General features: G+C 39.6%; 1 protein-coding gene across 11 annotated transcripts in view; it reads left to right on the top strand.

Annotated features, from left to right (window-relative positions):
- The window catches only part of Itgb6 (integrin subunit beta 6), a 119,194-nt gene extending 95,082 nt beyond the window's left edge, over positions 1-24,112 (top strand). For 7 of the 11 annotated variants that reach the window (XM_074070937.1, XM_020175929.2, XM_074070933.1 and 4 more), the window contains 5 exons: positions 2,513-2,735; positions 5,325-5,422; positions 10,597-10,716; positions 16,032-16,198; positions 21,849-24,112. In XM_074070937.1, the coding sequence (XP_073927038.1) occupies positions 2,513-2,735; positions 5,325-5,422; positions 10,597-10,716; positions 16,032-16,198; positions 21,849-21,947 (707 nt within the window). In that variant the 3' untranslated portion in view covers positions 21,948-24,112. Of the gene's footprint in view, positions 1-2,512; positions 2,736-5,324; positions 5,423-10,596; positions 10,717-14,288; positions 14,366-16,031; positions 16,199-21,848 lie in introns of those variants that run through there. The other 4 variants (XR_012447218.1, XM_074070936.1, XM_074070938.1 and 1 more) reach the window with 4 other exon arrangements.
- The last annotated feature ends 2,919 nt before the right edge of the window (positions 24,113-27,031 follow it).

The following is a 27,031-nucleotide window of genomic DNA, read 5'->3' as shown; positions in this document are numbered from 1 at the left end:
CTAGGGAGGCTGAAGCAGGAGGATTGTGTGCTCGAGGCCAGCCTGGGCTACGTAAAGTGAACTTATTTAAAACAAAACACCAATTCCAACTTTGAAACCTTTGTTCTGTGACTTTTGACAAGGCAAAGCATTAAGCCAAGGACTCTCCTACCTTCTGTCCCTTACGGCCAGTCATGACATAGAAAATTAACCAACTCATAGGCCAAAGTTTACAAGAGAAAACCCAGAATCCCTCACTCTGCAGTGCAAGGGTTTCCTACACGTAGAAGCATGCTTTGCTTGTGGTTTTTTTGTTTGTTTGTTTTACATCTACTTTGTTTTCTGTAAAGGTACAGGAGTTTTAATAGTGATGAATAATTCTGCTTGTAAATTATTCCTCCTGGATGGATTTTAGAACAATGCTAATAACTAGTGCTTATATACTGCTTAGTAATGGGCCAGGCACTGTTAGGACTGTTACAGACTGTCTGAGGTAGTCCCACGCTTTGCTGGAAGAGCAAATTTTGGGGGGTAAAATGCCTAAATGCACATTTGTTTTTCTAGGCAGGTGCTCTTACTGCTTGAGCCACTCCAACAGCCCTCACATTTCTTTTTCTGAAGAAAAGTATCAATTATGAGAGTTTATAAATGCCTGCTTTAGTATCCCGGGCATGGCAGGCACTCCAAAATATTACGGAAAGGACACACAAGCCTGCATCTTAAACATACGCTTGTCATTTTGGGTGATTCATTCCCATGACAAGGCCAGGTCCAGAAGGGCTCTTCAGGGTTAGGCGAGAGGCTGTGTATAGCCAGTGTCCACACTTCTTCCTGTGTCTGCCCCAGGCTTCTGCCGTGTCATTCTCAGTGCCCCTACCTCTCAGTCTCTTCTATAAGGATCCCTTCCTCTGATCACTTTTTTTTTTTTTGGCAGTACTGGGGTTTGAATTGAGGGCCTCGTGCTGGCTAGGCCAGGGCTCAACCAGTTGAGCCACTCCACCAGACATTTTTGCTTTAGTTATTTTTTAGATAGTCTCGTGTTTTTGTCGGGGGCTTGTCTCAGACCACAATCTTCCTACCTATGCCTACCACAATGTAGCTGGGATTATAGCCATGAATCACTATGGTTGTTTGTTGAGATGGAGTCTCCCATTAACTTTTTGCCCAGTTGTTCTGCTGCACCTCTGGTTATCTGTCTGCCTAGTCATGGGGAAGAGTTCCTTGTCCTTTTCACTCACACTGCGTCATGCCCAGAGCATCCCACCTCAGAAGTGTTTTCTTCCCCTTCTATTCCTGCTGACATTGCCATCATCCAGTCCTCCACTCCTGCAGGACCTCCCAACTGGTTGTCCCAACTCTAGTTTGTCACTCTCTACTACTTCTAGACACAAATCTATTTGGACAGATCACTTCTCAACTTAACATGTCCTAACCTTCAGGACAAAAGTTACTTCAACCTACGAGGCCCCCTCATGATCTGTCTTGTCCCCTTTTGAGGAGGATGGGAGAAGGGGAAAGTCAACAAAATGTCCCCTCCTCCCCCTCTCCCCTTCTCCTTTTCCCTCCTCCCCTCCCCCCTCTGCACCTGTAGCACTATCAACATGAAACTGAACAGCTCACCTGATTGCACACTTCCATCATTTAACATGCCTTTTCCTCTCTCTGCAATGCACACAACCCTCTTTTCTAACTATCTTCTGTCTTTATCATCCAAATCTGGCCAAAGCATCACTTGCTCTGTAAACTTTCCCAAATCTCTGTTGACTTTGGAAACTCTCCCCCTGCGTACATAGACTTATCACAGTGTATTGTATTTAGCAATGATAGTAATAGTCACTATTTGCCTGCTTCCTACCCAGATCACAGATTCAGTGACCTTGTCTTATTTGCTTCTCTAGCCTCATACCTAACACAACCTTTGGCACAAAGCATCTGCCCAATTAAAGTCTGTCAAGTAATGAACTTGTTCAGCCCTCACTGCTTGCCCATGGGACCGCTAAATGGTGAATGTAAAACTAGGAGTTTTACACATTATCTCATCTGACCACAACCATCGGAAGTAGATTTTATTCCCTCTGTTTTACAGATGAGGTCTCATATCACTCGGCTTGGAGATTAGCTGAGGGACTGATATTAGTCCAGGTGTGTCTTGCATCTCCATTCTATGGCTTACTAATTAAAAGCAAACATTCAACAGAACAATTAAACTTCTGTGCATAGGGATACACACACACCACATAGGTACTATGGGCTGGACTAGATTACCTGTTTCATCTGGTTATTAATTCTGTTTGATATGTTGTCAACCAATCAAGTATCTCTTCAGTTACGGGACCACATCAATAAATATATACATGCGGCTAGCAAAACACATTCAATAAGATATATAAACCACCACCACCACCACCACCATCTCCCCCCACACACACACAATTTTTCTTTAGACATTTTGTTTAACAGTAAGGAGAAAAAGACTTCCCCCAAAGCTGTGAGTGGTTTGGGCCCTGAGCAGCGTGGAGTGTGTGTTTTGCAGATAACGGCGACTGTGACTGTGGCGAGTGTGTGTGCAGGGGTGGCTGGACCGGAGAGTACTGCAACTGCACCACCAGCACAGACGCGTGCGTCTCTGAGGACGGAGTGCTGTGCAGTGGGCGAGGGGATTGCGTCTGCGGCAAGTGTGTTTGCACAAACCCTGGAGCCTCAGGACCCACCTGTGAAAGATGTCCTACATGTGGTGACCCCTGTAACTCTAAACGGTAATGACTCAGCTTGCTCTAGTCCCTTTGGTGAATAGGTTTCCTTGTGATCAAAGTTCTGATGACATTTTGTAAACTCAGACCCCAGATTGTATTTGCTGGGTTTGGTCTCTAGGCATCCATCAAAACACACCAACCCATGGGACCTCTGTGATCCTCAGCCTGGAACATCAGTCTCTGTCTGTCTCTTTCTCATTTCTGATTATCCTGAATCACAATGTCACATTTCTGCTAGAGACAGCATGGGGAAGAGGAGCCATGTCCCACACTGATAACGTCAGATGGCCTCGTTTACAATTCCGGCCACACAGAAGGAATGCTCTGGAGGCACCTGCAGCCAGTGCCTTCTCAGGGGAAACAGACAGCCACCAGTTTATAGCCTGACCTTGCATCCATTCCTACAAACAAGCTGATGGAGGCAAAGAGGCAGAAAGACAATCGTAGCCTTCAGTTCATCCCTCTTATCACTTTGGGGCCTTATCACAAACACCTTGACTTTTCTTATTTTCCAGTAAGAAAACTATTTCTTTGGTTAGTAGCTAACTTCTTCATGGAATCAGGGCAAAATTTGTGGGTCAAATGAAGACAGTCTCCAAGATGACTTTGTTGTGAGACAGTATTATACTGTATTATGCAGCAAAGATGCTTAAGCAGTTCATATTTTCATTTACTCTAATACCTAAAATGGTGACATTTGCATTTCTGAGTGATCAATTTTTGATTTTTTGGGGTTTTTTTTTTTGGCAATACTGGGGTTCAAACTCAGGGCCTCATGTTTGTAGGTAGGTGGTCTACCACTTGAGCCACTCCACCAGCCCCCAGAGTGATCAATTACTAACCCAGTGGTTACTTACCATTTAGGTGTCAAGACTTCTTTGTCACTGTCTCTCTCTAACTAAGACATATGCCAGAAGCACGGATCATGATTGGAATTCTTTGAATGGAATCAAATGCAAAATGTCAGGCTGGGAATGTAGTTCAGTAATAGAGCACTTGCCTAGCATGCAAAAGTCTCTGGGTTTAATTTAAAAAAAAAAAAGTAAAATAAAATATTCCTTCAAGATGTTTCGTTTAGCCAGACATGGTAGCACACAGATATAATCCCAGCTACTCAGGAGATAGAGGCAGGAGGATCTACAGAAGGCTAGCTCAGGCAAAGGTTGGAAGACCTCGTCTCAAAAATAAAATACAAACAAAAGGGCTAGGAGTATGGCTCAAGTGGTAGAGCACTTGCCTAGCACATGCAGTGCCCTGGATTCAAACCCCAGTACCTCATTACTTTTCTAGTTCGTCTCATCTGTAAACACCATTCTATCTTAAATCTGGTTGTTAAGTTATAAAATGAACAATCAAGGAGCTCAAATTTGGGAATCACATAGAGTTTCCTCAGTGTTTGTGGTAGTTTTGAAAGGGGTCCATTCTTCCATTTATTTGTGCATGTGTTTATTTGTCTAATATACCTACTGTATGCCAAGAACGTTGTTAAGCCATGAGCATGCAGTAAAGACTGAATAGTTATAGTTTTCACCTTCCCAGGTGCTGAGAGTCTAATGGGAAAGAAGGATGTTTTTAAAAGTAATTTTAAAAGAGCTATCTGGGCTGCCAGGAACCATGGGGAACAAGAGGGTGCTGCGGAACTAAAGGGTGGGAAGAGGCCACCAGCTTAGCAGAGGCAGCCACCAGTGCAATGCACAAAGGAGATTTTAAGGGCCTCCATAATTTCCACCAGGCCCTACCAAGCTACTCCAAATAAATATGTAATCCAGACCAATGCAATATCCTTGCAAAGCAAAGGGAACTTCACAACCTGGCCACTACTCCCACTCCGCCAAGCCCATCCTAGGGAGGAGAGCTTCCATTTCAAGGGACAGGTGGTTCTATGAGTTAAGGAAGACTTGCCTGAGTAGTACAGCTTCCACTGAGAGTTGTCGGTGGGAGGGCACTGAGCACTTAGCAGAGTGCATATTCCCATGGGTGGTGGAGAGACACAGGTAGCCCGATGTAGCCACACAATAAGGAAACATTTGTTATTTTGACTTACTCCAAGCATGACCTATTTGTAAAGTGATTTGCAGCACAAGATTAATTCAGGGTCTAAATTTTACTTTGTTCTCTAGCTATCTGTAAGGTAGCTTAATTTCCTTATGTCCTTGACATACATTAAAAGCACTAATTACTCTTGAATTTCTGATTGAGATATAGATCATTTTTGTTAAGAAATGCATAACTGCTCAGACTCTAATCATATTTATGAAACTAACTTCCCTAGAAAAAAGTAAAATGAAAATATAGCTAAATCAAAAACATAATTTTTTCTTAACCAATCAGTAGAAATCACTATAGAAAAATGATTACAGTAGCTATTATCAAGGCTGTTTCAGGAGACATTGATTACTGAGTGGAATTCAGAATAATTAGGTGTCATCATGGCCATCACCCAGCTATCTTTCTGAAAGTAACAAAGTCCAATGTCATTGATGAGACCCTCATACAGCCCAAACTGCAACAAGAACAGAGAAGCAATATTCCAGCTGTGTAGTCATTGTCTACCAACATGAACTGATGGACTATGTTGGATCCTGTCCACAGGAGCTGCATTGAATGCCACTTGTCTACAGATGACCATGCCCAAGAAGAGTGTGTGGACAAATGCAAACTGGCTGGAGCAACCATCAATGAAGAAGAAGGTGCTATTTCTTAAATTACCTTCATCACCTTTACGTAGTTCTTCAGAGGCAGAAACTCTGTGAATCAAGGGACTTTCAGCAGCTTGACCTTGTTTTTCCCAGGACATTAGGCTCACTCAAATTCTTACGCATTTTATAAAGCTGAAAGCTTGGTGACAGGATGCAAGCAATTTCAATCCATGGCTATTTTATTGGACTTCAGCTCTGTTGGCATGTCTACCTCTGCTTAACAAATGCAGTTGTAGAGAATTCCAGAATACTCTGTTTTCCAAACTAGGAAGGAAGAAAATTGAAGAAATGGGCTAAGTATTTACTTCTCCCAGAAGAAATGGCTGTTTTAACTTACCGCCCCCCCCCCAACCTAAAATCATCCTCTATCATCTGATTGCCTTATTTCAAGGTAAGATGAAGGCAGCTGTTGCCCTAACTGCAGCTGCACAGGTTCTGGTCAGTGGCTATCTTTCCTCCCCCTCCACATCCTCACCAAATTCTTCTGCTGCCACTTTCCAATCGTGGACATTAGATCAATTAAAGGCTAAAGGGAATTAAACCCTTTGGCCTCACCACCAAATCTAAGAAGTTCTTGTAATCTCTAACTGCTAAGCAAACTGTGCTCATGCTTTCATCTGTAGTTTTAAAATTAGTTACTTAAATTGAAAGCCCTAATGGCAAATTTTCATCTCAAATATTTACATTGATTGCATTTTACCTGGGAAAGCCACTTAAAAAATTATTAGGGAATTTTAAAGCAAAGAAGATGACTGACTCTTCCTAAAAGGACAATCTAGGGGAATTTGGTTTTTTTTGTTTTTTTTTTTTCTTTTAGTATTCATATGTGCATACAAGGCTTGGTTCATTTCTCCCCCCTGCCCCCACCCCCTCCCTTACCACCCACTCCGCCCCCTCCCTCTCCCCCCCCCTCAATACCCAGCAGAAACTATTTTGCCCTTATTTCTAATTTTGTTGTAGAGAGAGTATAAGCAATAATAGGAAGGAACAAGGGTTTTTGCTAGTTGAGATAAGGATAGCTATACAAGGAGTTGACTCACATTGATTTCCTGTGCGTGGGTGTTACCTTCTAGGTTAATTCTTTTTGATCTAACCTTTTCTCTAGTTCCTGTTCCCCTTTTCCTATTGGCCTCAGTTGCTTTTAAGGTATCTGCTTTAGTTTCTCTGCGTTAAGGGCAACAAATGCTAGCTAGTTTTTTAGGTGTCTTACCTATCCTCACCCCTTCCTTGTGTGCTCTCGCGGAATTTGGTTTTGCATCATCATAAACTCTGCATTTATCATACTGCTCAGGTAGGTCACACATTAGAGATGTGACCAAGGCATATCTCAGGTAATGGGAAATAATCAAGACAATAATGCATGGCACTGTAGGATACATATTTTGAACAGATGGAATTAGAATATGGAAATTAATCTATTTCCAAAATGGAATAATATAATGACATTCATATTCTTCTGAAAATTACTTGTTGCAAAACTGAGAGGTCTGACTGCACAGTTGAAATGCTGGATGTGGAGGGGTATGATTAGTGCTCAGAAAACCCCTCATCTTTGCTTTTCTGATGACCAAAGATAAACATGCCAAATAGCAGTAAATGAGCAGGATGGTGTGTATTTTAGACTAACACTGAAGGTAAGACACATGAAAGCATGGAGGAAAGCAGCATTTGTGGGCTGTCCACGTGAGCAACTAGCACTGAGTTTCAACAGATCCTTCTAGGTTCATTTCACAGCAACCAGTAGGGATATTTACCAGATGTCTCTGGAAAATGAGCAAAAATTGCAGAAAATTTCCTGCAAATGACTAGAACTCAATTTGCTGGCAACATGGGAAATCTAATGTGCTGAAGGAAAAAAGCAGTAAACCTGAGAAATATGTAAATCTGGAGGGCATGAGCAGAGTAGTTGCTATATTTAAGTACACAATTTTCTGAGTAGATTGTCACAAATGCTTGCATGTAAGAGGAAATCAAGGCTCAAGTGGCATTTAAAATATTTACATTATTCTTTTTCCAAACTTGATCAAACTATTTTCAAAAGAGGAAGGCTACAGTATTTCTAACTGGGAGAATGAAAATAAAAATTGGATCATTAATTCCATTTAAAGCACTAGTCTGGATGAACCTGGGAGAAAAAAGTATTTTTCAGGCCATGAATTAAAAAGCCACTTTTCTAAGTCCTACTTCAGGTTACTCACCAGTTATGTGATTGGTCGCACCATCTTGTAATGATCATGTCATATTTGCTCTTCTATGGGGTCTTGTATCAACCTATCCTTTCCTCAATGAGGACATGGACAGTAAAACAAAATAAGTATGTTTAATAATTCATATGAATCAATCCTCTTTTGTGCTGTGGATGACTTCAGTTGGCACATCTAAGAACATGTGACTTAACCTTATTGGTTCCATTTTACTGAGGGAATCATGTTTTGAATTTACTCCAACATTCATGGACTCACAGCATTGTTATTCAAAGTAAGTCCCACGGAACACTAGTTTTGAAAGTACTAAATGGGGAAAAAAGTCACATGAAATTTGCAAATAGGGAACTAAATTTTTTATTTTCTTTGTAAGACTTCTGCAAGTTGTTATGCACATTAAGTTAAGTGTGCGTATGTGTGTGTGTGTGAATTATGGGGTAGGGGAGCAGGGGGAACTAAAATAAAGGGGGGATTCTCAAACTTATTTCACCATGGAACCTTCTCTTCCCCTCCATGGGAAACTGTTTTCTTTGATCCCAGAGCTGAGGTCTTAAAATACATGACTGTCTTGACTTAATGTGCAGACAATTTATATTTTCCACATCCTTCCTGGGCCTTCCCAGACCCCACCTCTTCACCCCGTTCTCACATTTCTTCCTTCTCTTAGTATGATTTCATGGACCACTGGAGATCTTATTTTCATTCTATTATTCTAGGGCAGCAAGGCAGGCACTCACAAAAGAGGGTAAAAAAGAAAGGTCCATTTTTTATGAACAACAAAAGAAAAACCTTAGCAGCTAATTATGCAAATCTTCCATTGCACATTCGATAATACTATTTCAATACCAAACACTGCAAAACAGGCCACATCTAGGGCCCTAACCATCAGGAAAAGGAGCGGTGAAGTAATTAAAGCAAGACAGGAGTCATGATTCAAAGGTCATATTCAAAGTTCCATTAAAACTTAAATAATCCTGCCCAAGAAAAGTCAGCCTCCTGCGCTTCAGTGCAGCTATTTAAAAGAAAATAAAAAAGCAGGATTAATATTACTGAAATGAGCATGATAAGCCATCCACATATTTTCTACCTGAGAACCAAATGTAGCAGTAAATTTATTCAGGGCCTGCACTTTCATGACAGAGGGGAGGAAGGAAGGAAGAAAACTCTAACAAACAAAAGCATATTCCCCAAGATTTCCTAGTTAATTGGAGCAGCAAGGTAGGCAGAGCTGTGGTGAAGGCCATCTAAAAATGACCAAAGTGTGAATTATATATGCAGTGCCATGGAATAACACAAATTTCACAAATCAAGAGCTGCCCCAAGGTTCCCAAACTTCTTCACCAGAACTGTCTTATTAAAATGTTTAAGTCACTCACTCAAAGTCCAAGCCTCTTGAATCAGAATACCCAGAGTAGGTCTCCAGAATCTGTATTTTCAAAACTCCCAAGTGATTCAGCTTATCATAAGCATTTGGAAATGATCAGAGTAGAATAACTTGGAATTAGATTTTTGTGTGTGTGAATAAAGTGAGAGAGTTTATTGAGATAGAAAAATAGCAAAGACTAGAGACCTCAGAATAGGGAGGGACCCCAAGAGAGGATTGCCTGGTATTAGATTTCTTGATATTCTTATATAAATAAATAAATGCTTTTAGTGAACTCAAAAACATATATCACTTAAATTGTCTGAAATCATATTTATAATGCTAAATGTTTTACTAGTCCCTGTTTTCATGAATAATACAAAGCACACTTCTCACAGATCCTGTCAGGTTTTTATCTTATAAATTAAAAGACAACGCAATGACTACTTGATATTTCTATCTTTCTATGGCTATAGCATTTTGTACCCAAGTAGGATATTATTTAATTTTTTTCATAAGAATCAGAGAAACAGATGTATATTCTGTCTTACTTATACCATTTTATCTTTAGGTTAATGACAGAAGCCATAAATTGAAAAGGGTGTTCAAGATAATGTGGAACAGCTTCCGTTTTAATATTCTGACCCGTTATGTCAAAACACACTCATATTGGACTATATGTATTAGAAGTTTAGATTAAGAGCAAATGGTCATTCTACTTACATGTTTCTAAAAAACAGTGTTTATAATAGTATCATCAAAACATCAAAAAGTCTCCAACTTAGAAGACAGGAGAACTATGAAGCAAGTTTGATTTTTTTTCTTTTGTTTTATTTTAATTCAGAAAATGCTAGATAACTTTGGTAGAAGAGTTGGACCATTAGAATTTCTGATCAATAGATTTCAGATTGGCTTTTATTTTATTTTTAATTTCTGTCATGGCCTTCATATTCTGAGTCCTAAATAAGCATAACAAGAAAAAACCCAATTTGAAAAAACCAAGACTTTTATTTTCTTTAAGAAAGGAGCGCTACTGAATGACAAACTGTTGTCCTGGATTCCTTTTAATCTGTGGTTTGCCTTTATCCTCTGAATCCCTTCTGTCTCTGTTTCCTGATATTAGTTTATTTTCACTGTTGTGACAAAACATGTCCAGTCTTGACTGTGCCATTGTGAGAAAAGCCCCTTTAAAAGTATCAGTATCCATTTGGACTCGGCAGCAATGTAATGTAGCCATCCTCCCAGATACTCTCAGCAAAGAGGAACGTTCGGCCCCCTCATTACCATAATCAGGGCCATTGTATTCTGGAGACAGCTGCAGGCACCTGCAGCACTTTCACTCTACTGAAATCCTGCCCACATCACTTTGATAGGTATATATGATGGCCAGTCCTAATTGACCACGTTTGGACCTGTTCTGGATCATGAATAAAAGCCAAAATCTCACTTGGTGAGAAAAATCTTATGCCTTTTTTACTCCCCTATTGCAACATTGAAAATTCCCATTTTCATATTAAAACTCCATAAAACTACTTTACTTTAAAAATAATCTCTTTTGGAATCTCATTTAACCTAATGAATGATTCCTGTATCTACAGAGTTCTCAAAGGACAGTTCTGTTTCCTGCTCTCTGCAAGGAGAAAATGAATGTCTTATTACATTCCTAATAACTACAGATCATGAAGGGAAAACCATCCTTCACAACATCAGTGAAAAAGGTAGGTGACTTGCCTTTTGTTGCCAGGGGCAAGTGATTCTACCTGGGAGAAAACAAAATCACTTTAGGTAGCTTGCCAGGAGCAACAATTCCAAATTCTATTGGAGTACCTCTACTTTCCCAAGGAGGTAGATTGAAAGCTACTTGTTAAAGGGTTTGCTGTGTTCCAATATCTGTTATTAAGACCCGATAACACCATGACATGTATTTTGTTCCAGTCATCTTCCTGAAAGCTGGCTGCTGAATTGTAGCCAAAGCAAATGAAACCTAAGCAAAAGGCAAATCATTCGAAAAGCTAACAGAAAGTAGTGCAGTGGACTTTTAAAATGAGATCAAATCAGCCAACTTTGGCTCAAATACTGTTCCATTATTTCATAGTTGCTCAACATTCTGGAAAATACCTGACTCTCTGAGCCTCTGTTTCCTCATCTGCAAAATGGGGAAAATAGTGGTACTTTCTTCTAAGAGTTGACCCAATGGTTTAATGAAAGAACGAATGTAAAATGTATGGGGATACCTAACTTGAGCAACCGGTCATTGAATGATAACACTGAGTCAGAAGACATGAAGTGCAGGCGAGGAAGGATGTGATTTATAAATGATGTCTTTAGATTTTCATCCACTTAAATACATGGACTCAGCTTAGGACTTGGCAATTGTCCAATAAAAATTTCCTATTCAACAAAGGGAAGAGGAAGGTTTATATTAGGTAAAGAAGGAAGTAATTGAGAAGGTGCTTTGGTTAAGAAGTTTTCAAAGTTTTCACCTAGAAGCTTGTTAAAAATGCCTGTATCCTGAGTCAGCAGGCCTGGTATATGTGGCCCAAAATTCTGCATTTTAATAACCTGACCCTGACACAGATGGTCCTGAGCTCTTTCTTTGAATGACTGTCCTAATGACCCTGACTACGTTCTCAGATACTCATTTTCTGTCCTTTAATTAGTGGTGTGTCTGTCACTAAAGCTTTCCTGCAGAAGTGACAGCTGAATTAAATCTCATCCCATCATAGCAAGTTGCAATTTCCTTCTGTCTCCAACAGCTCAGAGCATCAGTTTGGTCAGACAACATCAGCAAGCACAGGCATATAAGGCAGAGTTGTTTTTTGTGTATGCTTGCTTTTCAAAATGCTGATAAAATAATAAGCCCTGAATTTGAAACCAAAGCTATCAAATGGACACCATTTAAGAACATAAAAACTCAAATAATACCAATGTAACCAAAAAGTCCATTCAAAACATCATCACCAAGTCAAGAAAACATGATCAGAAAAGCATCACATGTCATGCTGAGGGCAAAGCAGAACCAGAGGTTGGCATAGAAAATACAAGCATGACAGTGAATGTGGTTTTGAAACTCAGGTGGACAGAGGGCTCATGGAGACTTGCTCTTGAAAAATATCATGTAAATTGACTTCTTTGCAAGGCATATACAGAATGCATCTTGCAGCCATTGGTTAAAGAAACTAAGGGAAATCATGCTGTACAAGAACACAAAACCCCCTGCTCTTCATTAAATGTTTTATATCATCCTGCCACTCTGCTTGTGACTGTGGTAGCAGACTTAGCAAGTTATCTTGAAATCAAAGCCATCCCTTAAAATATTGATTCTATTGGAAAAACATATTCCAAATGACAAAAATAAATTTCCAGAATAGGCTCTGTTTTTGATGCAGATGCTTTGTATCTAGCTGCTTTGCCTTTTTTTTTTTTCTGTGAAACATGCCTTCAGCTGATAAATGCTTCCTCATTACTGAACTGTCATTTATTCTTTTATTCTTGCACACAATATGAGTGGCACATCAACATGCCATCCTTCAGAGCACGCACAGATACCCTGATGCCTTTTTATTACAGCTCTTTATTTATCCCTATGCGTTTGTAGTAGGGAAAAAGGAAGGAAAAAAATTACCTCTCTGAGGTTTCAAGGGAGTCATCTGACAGTTCCAAGGATGCCTCTTCCTCTGCAAATGTCCAAGTTCCTGGCCAGGCCTGGTGCTCCCAGAAGCCCTGAGAGCAGAGCCCACTCCCGGAAGTCAGTGTCCCCTGGGACTCTCAGCGTCAGCCAGTTGGAAGCTTGGATAGATAAGAGGCAAAATGAGAAATGAGGATGGGGCAAGGGAGGTTAATGATTCCCAGAGTCCTCCTAGGAAATTAAAAAAAAAAGAGCCAGTGAACAGTGATCACCAGGTGCTTGTGACACAGGCAGAGCTTTGTTTATCTTCCCTCTTACAAATGGGGGATCCAGGCAGGCATCAAGGAATGATAGTTGAGGAGCCTTCTTGCTAGAACATACCCACCATCACAGATGTCACACCTGTAGGTTCCAGCTTGGAGGGTCCAGGACTTCGAGTCTGGAGAAAGAAAGGGAATAAAAACACATCAACTGTAACAATAGCATTTCTGCTAATAAAATAATAGCATCCTTTTTTAGGGAGCCCTTACCAGTGCCACATGCCAGGTGCTATTCCTATGTTTTACATATTCACTTAATATCCTCAACAACTGTATAAAGCAGGTACTACCATTACCTTTGTTACACAGATAAGGAAACTGAGGCATAGCGACATAAGTAGTTTGTTAGGTCTTGCAATAGTTAAGCACAGGGGTGGTGGAAGAAATCCAGCAGTCTGGCTTGGAGCCCAGGCTCTTAGCCAATGTGTGACACTGCCTCCCACTGGTTGTACAATCAACGAACTTCTGAATGGCAAAAGACATTGGATCAGCATTGCCCAACAGAACTGTTACATGAACCATATTTATTTTCTAGTAATCACATTAAAAAGTAAAAGAGACGCATGAGCTAATGCTTTTTACAATTATATCCAAAATGTTATCATTTCAACATGCAATCGATATAAAAATTAGTAATGAGATATTTTACATTTTTCATTCTTAGTATTTAAAATTGATGTTTATTTTACACTTATGGCACAACCTAATTTGGAAAAGTCACCTTTGAAGTGCTCAGTCACCACAGATGGTAGAGCTACCAGACTGGACAAAGCCACAGAATTAGGTATTAAGAATCTTAGGTGTAGCATTGACCTGAACTCAATATGCAATATTACACATAGAAGATGGCAGAGGGTCATCCTCTTCTCCCACCAAGAAATAAACCTTCAGTCTGAGTATCAAAAGAACTATCACAGAGAGTATGAAAAGAAAATATCTCTATTGTGTGACACTTGAGCCAAAATCTTTTCTTGAGAAATGTACAATGCCCAATGAGCTTAAGTTCTTAAAACGATCATTTCTGCCAAGCCATACCTATTCCTCCTTTATTCCTCCTGGAGAGCCCTCACTTTCTGGCAGGTCTTAGCAAGCTTCCTCTTGCTTTGAGCAGAAACATTCTCCAGCCCAGCCCAGATATTTCTTACCAAAGATTTAGCCAGTAGAGAGCTTATTCTCATGGGCACAGGCCTGCTGCTTCCCGTGTGGTGGTGCTAACCTCTTCAAAGTTGACATGCTTCCTTTGCTACGCTAGAACAGTCTTTAGACCTTTGTAATGTAGTTCCTATGTCATTAGCAATTTTATTTATTTCTGCATAATCTCTTTCCATGGCTTTTCCACCAGAGAACAAAAGTGTGTGAAGCCAGGCATCATGCTGTTAGAGGATCAGACCCAGACTGGCCATAGATGAAATCTGAAAAGTAAATATGACCAGTTCTTTTTTTATATAACTCTCCTTATTCAATATCTAATAGCAATAAGAGCTAGGATAAATTAAGCATGATTCATTCCTTCTCCCGATACTGTGGATTTTGCCTCACTTCTTGCAGAGGGATGCAGATATTTAATGATCATTTTTATGTGGGGTGGTTTTTTTCCCATGAAAGCAAAAGGAGAACTTAATTATAATGTTTCATTAAGAGATGTATCATCTCCTAGGCATATTGCAAGGATTATTAGTCATTCTGCTGTCAATGAAGGAAAGTACTGTATAATTGCAAAATTATACTAATACTATCAATAGAGTCAAAATAACATTTCAGATTCATAGAATCTTCAAGTTGAGAGGACCATGCAGAACATGTAATTTCCAGAACTTTCCTAAAGATACGAATCACTTGGAATACCTTTAGTAATAAAGAATTTGTGGCATCATCCACAGCCCAACGAATCAGAATCTTGGGGAAGGAGTCTAAGAGGCCGAGAGTCTAAGAGGTTTAGTAAGCATGAGTACCTCCACTATTGCTGTCATCTGGAAAGTTGAGGGAGCACTGAGCTTTGTTTTGCAGATGAAGCCAAAGGATGTGGTAGAATCCACACGACTACTGGGAATGAACTCAACCCTCCATACATACTCTAGTTCAGGAAATCAGAGCACTGCATTAAGGTTCAACAAAATGAAACAAAAAGCCATGGCTGTCTTTGACTGGAAAAAAAGGAAAGCAACAGCAAGCAGCAATCTTTCAAATGGATATGTTTTATATAATTTTTAATATAACCTGCTAGACTGCTCATGATTCAAGAAGATCCGTGAAAAAGAGGTTTCATGCAATACATACACACATTCCATTTCTACATTGTCATGTGCTCAGAAGAGACCATCTTCAATGATTAAACTATGGTCTTTTTCATGGTTCTTCAAATATTCCATGTGCATTAACTGTCATTAATTTTGGATTCTAAATCTTTTCAAGTCAACGATTAACTGTATAATCAGCCTCCATATCTGCAGGTGATGGGTTCCAGGACCACCCCCCACCGCCAGGTAACTAAAATCCGTGGATGTTGAAGGCCCTTTTATTTGCATATAATCTACACGTATCTCTCCATAAATTTTAGGTCATCTCTAGATTATTTATAATACTTAATACACTGTAAATGCTATCTAAATATTTGTTGTACTTATTATTTACAGAATTATGACAGGGGGAACTGCACATGTTCTGAACAGACACATTTTTTTTCCCAATATTTTCAATCCACAGTTGGTTGAATCTGAGCCTGCACGATCGAAGGATATGAAGAGCTGACTGTATATTCATTTGCTTTGAATGATTAAACTCTTCCTTTATCTTTTGTTCTAACTTGAAGAAATAGAGGTCTATCCTTCAACAAGTTAACTCATTTTTAAAAGTTTCCACAAGACAAGAAGATGTCTATATTTATCTTCTACTGCAGAAAACATGTGACTGGAAAACCCAACAAGAATTCTTTCCATGGACTAGGGATATAACTGAGTGGGAGAGCACTTGCTTAGTACATGCAAGGCATGTGATGCCATGCACCAGCACTGGGGAAAAAACAGTCTTTCCATACCAAAGCATTAATTGTACCAGCCTCTTAACATAATTTCATCTGTTTCCACAGACTGTCCTAAACCTCCAAACATCCCCATGATCATGTTGGGGGTTTCACTGGCTATACTCCTCATTGGGGTCGTCCTGCTGTGCATTTGGAAGCTGTTGGTATCATTTCATGATCGTAAAGAAGTTGCCAAATTTGAAGCAGAACGATCAAAGGCCAAGTGGCAAACGGTATGTGTACACAGGACTATTCCTTGTCTAGTGGTCAGAGACCTGAAGGAAATGATGAGGGGGCGGGGAGACTCAAATTTCTTCTGTTGAAGAAAGTTTGGATGTCATGTCCTTTCTCCCAATTCTCATCATGATCCCAACAGCTTTGATTTCTGCTCTGCTTTGGAGGCAGAGGAACCTCTGTCCATTATCTGGGCCTCATGCCATACATTTGCCTCTCAGTGCAATGGAGAATTCCACCATTCTGAAGAGTCTCATGAAACTCTTGACTGCATGACTTAGGGACATCATGGAGGCATTTTTAATTTTGTACCTCCTCGCCGCCAGGAGGCTCGCTTAGGCCCCATTTGATAAGCTTAGTGGCTGAACCTAAACATTTCCACAGATTGGTCATGTTACAGCTAATGAAATGGTGCTTGTGAATACTATAAATGATCATGCCAATTTCTACAAAAATACTTGTTATCAATATAACAGGTGACAAAGCAAAGTTGAGAAGACTTCTTAAATGCTAGGCAGTTTTTCTGATAAATTTTAAACATAAATTTTAAGCAGCTATGTGAAAAAATAAATATATGTACTCAATAGATACAATTTAAGTGTCTTCTCTTCACAGTAGGCAAACGGAAAACAGGACTACAATTTTCTGAGTTTCTTTTCCACAGGAGAGATAATTAAATTTCTAGAGACCCCTGGAAACAATTTCATGGTTTTAATTTCATCTCTCGATCTCTAATGGTCTAGCTATCTAATAGCAATTATCTTACATTGCTGATTCTAAAAACAGTGATATCACTGGAGAAAACACAGGCGAACACCATCCTCCTTTGGGTTCATCTGCCCAAATAAATTGATGTTAACACTGTTTTCTCTAAGCCTATAGCAATATCTTCAAGTCTGAAAGCAAATAGAATTTTCCATTTTGGATAATTTTATCTTGATAAGGGATGTTTATATTTTAGACAGTTATTTCAAACTAATCATAATATATGGTCCAGGACAGAGGACAATAAACATTCTTATCTACTTTATCTTCCCATTAAAATGAGTTAGATACAACAGCCAAATGTAAAATGTGGATCTTGTTTGGATCCTGATTCGAGCAGTCCAACTATAAAAATAAATTTTAAAAACAACTAGAAAAAGATTAATATGCACTGGATATTAGAATGATAGCAAGGAAGCACATTTAATTTGATTGGATATGATAAAGGCATCATGACTTTGCTAGAAAATAGCCACATATTTTTAGAAATGCAAACTGAAGTATATGGAGAGTACAAAGAAATGGATACTGGGGTTGCCTTGAAATAATTCAGCAAGAAAGAGAGTGGGAGGAAGGGATAGAGAAGGCAGGTATGGCAGCATCATGGTAAGTGTGGAGTCTGGGATGGGTCTATGGAGGTGTATTAGATAACTGTCCTCTTTTTGTGTATGTATGGATTTTTCAAAATGAAACAAAATTCTTCAGGGAAGTAAATTGTGGGTTTGCAGTGAAAATATAATCAATATATCCCTAACAATGTAAAATGGAATCTGATTGCTCAGTGTCTTAGAACATAGTGCTAATGAAGCCAAAATTGTGACACAGCTAATGTCACCTGATACCAATGGCCACAGATGTTAGTTTTAATTTCACCAACTGTCAAACAAATGCCTGGCAATATCAGAGGGGAACCAGGCTAAGGAATGTGGTAAAGATGGTACAAAGAACACTAGCAGCAAAGTAGTGGGACAACCACCAGCTCTGTCATGTAGGCTTGGTATCCCATTTTGAAGGTAGGTAAACAGAGGCTGAGAAAGGTGAAGGGACTTCCCACACTCTTGGTGCAGGCGGAGTTGTACACTACTTGCTAAGTGTTCTTCCAAGCATAGCCTTTGGTTGACTCTCTTAGAAATAATAAGCAGGTGTTCCAAAAACAAGCACTTGGGCAATTATGTGGTGCGTGTCTACTAACCAGAATATTTTAATGTTCTCATACAAAGGCATGAGGGGAAAAACTTATTAATATCTTTAAAATAACATTTTAATTAACAGTTAATGTCCCCCAAAACATGAATTGTTCTCCCTCAGGATGTAGAACGTGACTGAAATTCAAATACCAAATTTTTTGCAGTTTCTTCATCTAAAATGTGACAAAAACATGCATTAAACAGATAAAAGCATAAATGAAAAATATTATTCCCTTGTTAAATTGAGTTTCTTTGAATAACAAATGTTTGATGTTCCTGACTAGATAATGACTGAGTAATAATTATTCATTTGGATGCAAAAGAGGTTTAATTCAAATAACTCAGTTCAGATTTCACTCATGTATACTCCTGGAAAACAAAAAGTGTTGCTCAGTGCATATATTTAAAGTTCTTCGATTGAATTCAGTTTTTTATTTAAAACCTATTGCTTCTCAAGAAGTGAATTGATATTTAAAAGTCAGGGACAGTAAAGTCTCCTGACCCTTGGGCCCCACTGGATGCTTAAGGGGACAGAGTTTAGGATAGAAAGACCTTCGCTCTCGCCTCCTGGAATATTTCATCATAGCTGTAAAGAAAGGTTACCTTTTATTACACTTTAAAAAAAAAAACCCTCTGCATATTCCTTCTGAAAACACAAACGGAAGATATTTAAATTCATATTTGATTAAATATTTTTTCTAGGATGACAAGTCATTAACTTGAGGCAAAAAAAAATGTTCAGCCTGACATTTCTTGCAGTCATGGATTGATTTTGTACTGTGCTAAGCAGATCAGGTCTGCGTTTGGCAGTTAGGCGATCATTAAGGAAGCTGCGGGTTGTGACAGAGAGTTTTCTTATTACCACTTTTTACAAGCTTGAAGAAATGTGCCTTTACATTTACAGAATCCATAGCCTAAATTATTACCCCAATATTCCAGGGAAAATCAGCCTGGTCACTCCAGTTAGACAAGGGAAAACTGGCTTTGTCTAAATAGTCAAGTGGAGATGCAACAAAGCCAGTTTTCTGTCCTGCAACAGAAGTGGATCAGGACCCAAGATTGCATTTCAGCTGGAGAGCCTACAAAGAGAGGTTGCAACCTGCAAGTACTAATGGAGGCATATTGGATATTTCCACACTCCCTCCTGCCCATAAAACCCAATTTGAGCATGTTCTTCTGATCTCCAACCATCAACTGAGGTCAGGAGCCTCCCAACTACATACACCCCATCAGCATTATAGACTTCATCTTCCTCCACTTGACACTTCTCCTTACCCTCCTACTAGGGTGCAGTTATCCATTGCCCCTCTATGCAAGGAACCCCCAAATATTACAAACCTGAATAAAGGAAGTTGCTTTAAAATATGGAATGAAAGCTGCACAATCAAAATTAAACATTCAACTAAATAGGTACAAATACATTGTGTTATTCTGTAGCTTCCAACTCTAGCCACCCCCTTTATAGTGCATACAAGTTCTATTTGGTGTGAGATGTGGATGCATTTTCATATGATTAGCATGATATGGGGTGGGGCCTACAAAGATCTAAGCTGGTCCTATTCACAGCCAGTTTATTCACCATCAACCCCAGCCTGTACTTCTCATGCTTTCCATCTTGCCTCTTCAATTGACACCCTCATTCTTCTGTAGCCAAGTAGTTTCTACTCTCTAAATCTTTGTGGAATTTCATACACGATTTTTGTTTGCAAATAAGACTTTAAGGCCACATCAGTTTATCAGTCATCCTCAAAAATCCCAAATTCTTTTGGTGGCAGGGCTCAATAGGGGCTAGAGATCCCTCAGAATTATCCAAGCTAATCCTGGATATTGAGGAGAAGCAATATGGCAAGCTGGCTTTCACCCGTCATCCACCTCCAGTGAAGGCATATCTTTCCTGCTTGCCCTCAATACAGAGATTACATCTCTCTCCAAGGGCACATGAATAAAGCCAACATGGTACTCTGTCAGAGGTCAGGCCACTGACTGTGAACAACACTGACGCAGGTGCAGGTGTGATTCCTACTTACAGAAGAGGCACTGCAGAGAATCCAAGGACAACGGGTGGAAGAAGCCAGAGAATGTTTTGTTTTACACAATTCTTCTGAGTGTTGAAAGAAATACGGTCATGTTGATCGTAAATACAATGATTTTTTTTTCAAGTTTATGCCTATGAATTGCTACCATCTCTACAACTCATGGGATGGGAGATCAAAGCATAAAATTCAGTAACTCAGAGGAGGTGCCTAGACTCTACACATATTCAGAAATGGACCTGGAAATATCTTTACAGCCTTCTTCAGTACTTAAAGGAAAAGAAAATTCCAAATGTGAGGTAAAGTTTTAAATAAGAATTAAGAAGAAGGACTGGGCATGGTAGGCCATGCTTGTAATCCCAGGTAGGTGGGAGGTAAAGGTAGGAGGATCTCTGTCCAAGGCTGGCTCCAGGCAAAAAGCACCAGACCATATCTGAAAAATAACTAGAGCAAAAAGGGAGGGTGGCTCAAGTGGTAGAGCACCTGCCTAGCAAGCACAAGGCCCTGAGTTCAAATTCCAGTACCAAGTATAAGAAATAATTAATAAGAAGAGGTAGCATTCATTGAACACTTACTATGCACATAAGCATAGTGCTACAGTACTCCATGGACAAAGTAAAGAGTTTGTTAATCCCTGTTTAATAAATGAGGAAACCGAGGTTCCCAGTGCTGATTAAGCCTGTGTGGTGGAGCAGGATTTGAACTCAGGATGCCTGATTGCAAAGCTTATGTGGTGAACCTTGGAAAATGGGGGAGAAGAAACTGCACCTCACCCAGACCCCTTGTCCTGCAGAGAAGTATGTCCCAGGCTTTTTCCACTAGTCCTTCTCACCTGAGCCGCACTACAGTCAGCATCAGAAATACATCTTCAGCAAAACAGCACAGGTGAGCCTCCAGGCATTGGCACACAACCTCCCATGACCCCAAGGACAAAGCCATTTTGCTTGGACTGCCACAGGCCTTCCACTCTTCCAGGAACCCAGGGTCCCACACACCAGCCCCTTGCAGTTCTCTGCCATACACACTATTGAGCTAGTAAGCAACAGCAAGCTAGCTGGCTCGTTTGCCATCCAGAGCGAGTGCTAGCTGCCCAGGGGCTCCTTCTGCTCCTTCCAGACAGCTAGTTGCCGCATCTCTCTTCTAAGTTTTGGTCTCATTTTATTTGTGCCCTCACCTGATGTCTCTCACCACCAGCAGCATATTTCTTAAAGGACACTGTGCCATTCATATTTGTATGTTTCCACAAGTTTCACTTTTCCCATTTTTTAACCTTATGCCTCACTTTTGGTTTACCTATCAGTATTCATTTTACTCATTCTACACATACCAAGGACATACTGTGAACTGGATTCTCGGTGCAGGGTAAGCAGTGACCATGGCAGCCAGAGTCTTGTTTTTCTATCCACAAATTAGCGCATTTCAAAAAAGGGTAGGATCTTTAGAACACACAAGTGGGACCGGCTTTCCATATTAAAAAGTAAAACAAAGATGTATATGTTTTAAAATGCTAACAATGAAAATTGGAATACCAATGGTTTCCAAGCTAAGATTGCACTTGACGCTCCTCTTCTAATTTGAACTGTAATGAAAATATTTAGAGGTATTAAAATGATATAACAACAAATGTACATGCTTTCACTTGAACCTATTTTTTTTTTTTTCAGGGAACCAATCCACTATACAGAGGTTCCACTAGTACTTTTAAAAATGTGACCTATAAGCACCGGGAAAAACAAAAGGCAGACTTTTCTACAGATGGGTAGAACCACTTCATGCATGGAACAAGGCTGTTTCACTGACATGAAAGGTTAATGCACTATTTGATTTTTCTTTCTTTGTTGCTTCAAAGAGATTGGTTTAAGATAATAATAGGTCATTTGGAGCTCATTCTCTGCATGAAGGTGAGACACTGTTGGCAAGTTCAAAATGAGCAAGAAGAGGAATATCCTCAGCAAAGAGGTGACTTTGGGGATCACTTGAGGAATACTAACTCTGCTGCACTAATGCCTCAAAAATCATCAAAATGATTCATGGGGACTCATTTGCATTTGAAAAATGTTTGAAATTAGAATGTCATTTGTTTCCGAAATACATCTACCTAAAGTCTTTGTCTCAGCAAAGTCACGAAGCCCATATGCTCGCATCGTATACCCACACTTGACAGGTATTCTAAGCATGTAGTAAATCTGCCCTCTCCTAAAGGAGGACTTTTTTAAGTCCATGAGAAATGAGCTCCTGGTTTTACTTCAGCTGAAAGGATGCAACTCTTCCAAAGATACCCCAAATGTGAGACTGAAAATTAAGTGATAATAACTTCTGTGAATTTGTATGCACCTTAAAGTCAGGTACGCAAACAAGCGCTTTGTTTTATAGATGAGGAGGAAGTAATTTATAAATTAAGTCTCTAGGATAAATGAAAATAACAAATAACAATGATATCATTTAGCTTATTTGTAAATTACCTGAAAAATAACATAAGCTCAGTTTCTTTCTTGTCGCTGGGTTTTCAACCTGTTCTTCTGTATTTCTCAATCATTTTACTCAATTTTGCAGTCTTCTAAGCCCTGTAATTATTATTTGAAAGTGTCTATTTCTTTTTTTAAAATTACTTTAAGTGGTTAGCATATTCAAAGAGAGTTCCAATATCATGAAAGGAACATTGGGTGAACATTTTTAATGTTTAAATAGCTTTAAGTTAAGCATTTTGATTGTACATAAGGCTCTCACAGAGTACAGGCTTTTTAATCCATGTTCTTGTCCCATCTGCACAACTCAGTGTGCACTTTTCAATTGTGTGTGGTAGTTATGCATCATGCATTTACTTTAGGAAGTTAAGATTTTACTTGCAAAATACATATGTACAGTGCCAGGCAAGGTGGTGCACACCTGTAATCCCAGCACTTGGGAGACAGAGACAGAAGAATGGTAAATTAGAGCCCAGCCTGGGCTACATGATGAAACCTGTCTCAAACACAACAACAAAAATGTGTGTGGACAATTAGAGATCCGCCAGTAGATTGAAGAGATGGACTCTAGGATATTTTTCTTATGGTCCCTGATGCATCACAAAGCACTTTCACCTTATCTGATCCTCATAAGGAAATGAAGGCTCAGAGAGTGAGTAGAACTGGGTTCAGAATCTATGCTATCTAACTCTGAGCCATTTCGCCTTTCCAGTGCACAGGACTGTCTCTTTTGTCAGTAAAATAATAAAAGATCACGTTAGTTAAGTGAAAGATATCACTTATTTGGAAGTGTGCTAAACTAAATAGATCCCATTTAAACCACTGGGATACAGATGAGTTATAGTGTTTTTGTACAGTGCTTTTTACCTTTGATTGAATTGCAGTGTGAAGCCATTAAAAGTGGAGGCTTCCTGGTTGTCCTTTGAACTGTTTGTGTGATCTCAAAGTTTCTTCAGTCCTACCAGACACATCTCATACATTTGATTACTGGGAGACTTTTTATCTGGTTTCTAAATTATTCAGGTAAATCAGACATTTATGGAGTATCCAGCTAAATGAAAAGAATTAAAAGCAATCTCCTTGGACATCGGAAGGGCTGACGTATCCCAGGTTCCTGACTACCACCCAGAACCCATGGAAAGCATAGAGCAACATGCAGGCACACTACTGATGGCTCAGGGTGGCTGTCACCTTTACATGGCACTGCTTGTGCTATTTTTGTATGATTACCAAAATGGGATTTTAAAGAATAGAGGTTTCCTTTGTGTGTGCATTAGGGAAGAATCTGCTCTTTCTCTGAGTAATGTTTTGACCCAAGGCAGGACCTTGAAAAGGTCAAACCATTAACAGTAGTACTTCTGTTCACTGAAGAGTTATGTTACATGAAGACAAAAAGGTTGCTGTGTAAGTTGTTTTATTGTATTTTGTGTTGATATAAATAAATATGGTAATTTAAACAATGAGCCTTGGATGGATGATAATTCCTTTTATGTACTCAGTGCAAAACCTTCTTCTTGGATTTCTGGCTCTTTCTGTGACCTGCTCTGACTGCCTTGTAGGTTTTAATCTGTGACCCAGAAGAGCAGAAGGAGGTAGCCACAGAGGCAGAAGGCAGCAGGGAAAGGTCATAATTTGCTGAATGGTGACAAAACTTACATCGAGAGGCCTTTTAAAACAAGCCTAAGCATTACCCTACACTACATAAAATCGAGTTCTTTAGAGTTAGGTTAAACTAAGTTTAGGATTAGTCTAAACTAGGTGTAGGTTAAACTTTTGAGCAGAGACTTATGTAGCAAGGGAGCAAGCAATGGCAAGGGTCCCAAGAAGTCAATTTTGTCATATTTAAGAAGAAGCAAGAAGGAGAGGAGGAATAAATGTCTGTTAAAAACTGAATCAAGCCAGGCACCAGTGGCTCATGCCTGTAATCTTAGCTACTTAGGAGGCTGAGATCAGGAGGATCACAGTTTGAGACCAGCCTGGGCAAAAAGTTCACAAGACCCCCATCTCAACCAATAGCTGTATGCTGTGGTGCACACCTGTCATCCCAAGCTATGTGGGAGGCTGAGATCAGGAAGTTTTCAGTTCCAGGCCAACCCCAGGGAAAAAGCTGTGACATCCCATCTCAATGGAAAGAAGCTGGGTGTGATGGCACATGCCTGTCATCCCAGCTATGGCAGGAAGTGTAAAATAGGAGGATCACAATCCATGCCAGACTGGGCAATAAATAAGACCCTATCTCCAAAATTATCAGAGCAAAAAGGGTTGGAGGCATGGCTCAAGTGGTAGAGCACCCTACCTAGCAAGTGCAAAGCCCTGAGTTCAAACCCCTGCCAGGAAAAAAAAAAAAAAAAACTGAGTCAAATGATTTAACTGAGCCATTGAAACCAAACTGCTATTTTTTGGACATGGTATTTCAAGTTTCTGTGAATAAAAACTTTGCATTTCCCAGTACCACTGCTCAGGGATTGCATTCACAGGAGCACAGTTCACATTAATTGTCAGCAGGTTGCACTGATGTTTTTGTCTAAACGTACTTCCCACATACATTGGCCTGATCCCTATTCATTGTTCTTACACTTAAGTAATTGATTATAAAGGTTATGTGACAGCCTCAAAGTCACAGTAGTCACAACCTTTTCTCCTTTCCTTTCCCTCTAGAAAAGAAAGTGATATGGTTTGTTTGGGTTTTGGGGGTTTTTTTGAGAGGGGTTTTAGTTAGGACAACTCTATTATTATAAAACATCTGGGTAATAAAGAAAATAAAAATTTCAAAAGAAGAATGCAAGACTAGGCTGATATGACAATAAAACACTGAGCCAATGAGGAGAGAAAAGAAACAGTTTATGTGGCTGGGTTTGGGGGAGAAGCCTAGAAAATTTGGGAAGAAGAAGGAAAAGTCTGTGGAGTAAAAACCATAAAGGCTTGATATCAAGAATGAAATGCATGGGATGGGAGGTGATTGTCCATGCATTTTAAACATATTTATTCCGTTTTATTAGCATAGTGTTGTACTGGGGGTACATTGTGATATTTACAAAAGTGCTTACAATATGTCTTAGTTAAATTCACTCCCTCCATCAAATGACACAGCCATCCTTTTGAGATTGTTTTCCTGACTACGACAGCTTGCAGTGGCCAGCTTCAGGACAAGGGCAGGGAAGCCCAGCTCTGTGGGATTTCAGTTATGAGAGTTCACATTTAGTCTGGCTCAAATTTTCTCAAGACCCTTCAACAGCAGAAACAATTGTGTCCTGAAATACTCTTGTGAAACCCAACAAGCTGCACATATTGGACCCTGAATTCTCCCAAAGTAACCAGAGTACTACGAGTTTTCTTTAGTTCCTTTATCTCTCAGTGTTCATTCTTTCTAACACTCCTTGAGGGATGTGGTGCTGGAAAAGCAATTTCACCAATAACATTAAACTATAAGAGAAAGTTGAACTTTAAAGCATACATTCACTCAAATGTTGATGATTCATACAGATTCTGTATCATTCTCATTTTATGAAAATCTAAATGAAAAAAATCCCTAGAAAGAATAAGAAACAGAAAATGAAATGTGATAAGCAGAAATTGTCCCTTTTATTAAATTTCTTTATACTACAACTGACTCAAATCAACACAACTAAAAAGCAAGAATACATGTTTGTGGCTTCACTCTAGCTTCTGTTATAGATCAGTAGAGCTGAGCTGTGGCACCAAATGAGTGACAGATTAGATGAGGTTCCTGCAGCTGAGAAGAGGGGCAGCAGGTGAATAGGCCTACAGCCTGGACCTGAACATTAATTCCTTTGAGCTATAAATTACAGGTGGCCAAATTCTGCCCTCCTGTGCTTTGGAGCATCCAAATGGGAATCTCTTTGGACCAAGCAAAGGGTGGGGAACTTGATCTTCTACTCTTTCCCACTGAGTTGCACAGCCAGCAAGGAGTGAGCAGCATAGCCCAGAAGTTTTCCATCCTATGAACTTTCCTGAAGCTAAGAAGTGGGGGACCCGGCAGTTAGAGGTACAGATTTGACCTACAAATACTCTTTGGTGCCATCAACAACTGCAAGGCCTTACAAATCCCATGGAAGATTTAGTTCAAGTTGAACTTTCAATGTGACCATTGCAATTTCCAGGTATGTGTTTTGTGAAAGAATATGCACGGACAATATATATATTTTTTGGCCTTAAAGTGTATTTACATTTGTGGTTTCCATATAGCCAATCTTGGTCCAAGGCAATAGCTTCAGGTATTCTTATGAAATGCTATTGTGTGTCAATAACTGACTGGATGAAAAGTCATTATGTTTCTTTCTTTCGTCCAGTTGGTTTTACTATACCAAATATAGGTGTGCATGTATGTACATAGATGTTTCCTACCAGCATTAGCTAGCTTG

This window comes from Castor canadensis, chromosome 4 (assembly GCF_047511655.1).
Source record: "Castor canadensis chromosome 4, mCasCan1.hap1v2, whole genome shotgun sequence".
Classification (NCBI taxonomy): Eukaryota; Metazoa; Chordata; class Mammalia; order Rodentia; family Castoridae; genus Castor; species Castor canadensis.
The sequence above is the reverse complement of the archived record's forward strand: the minus strand, read 5'-3'. Positions and strand labels throughout refer to the sequence as shown.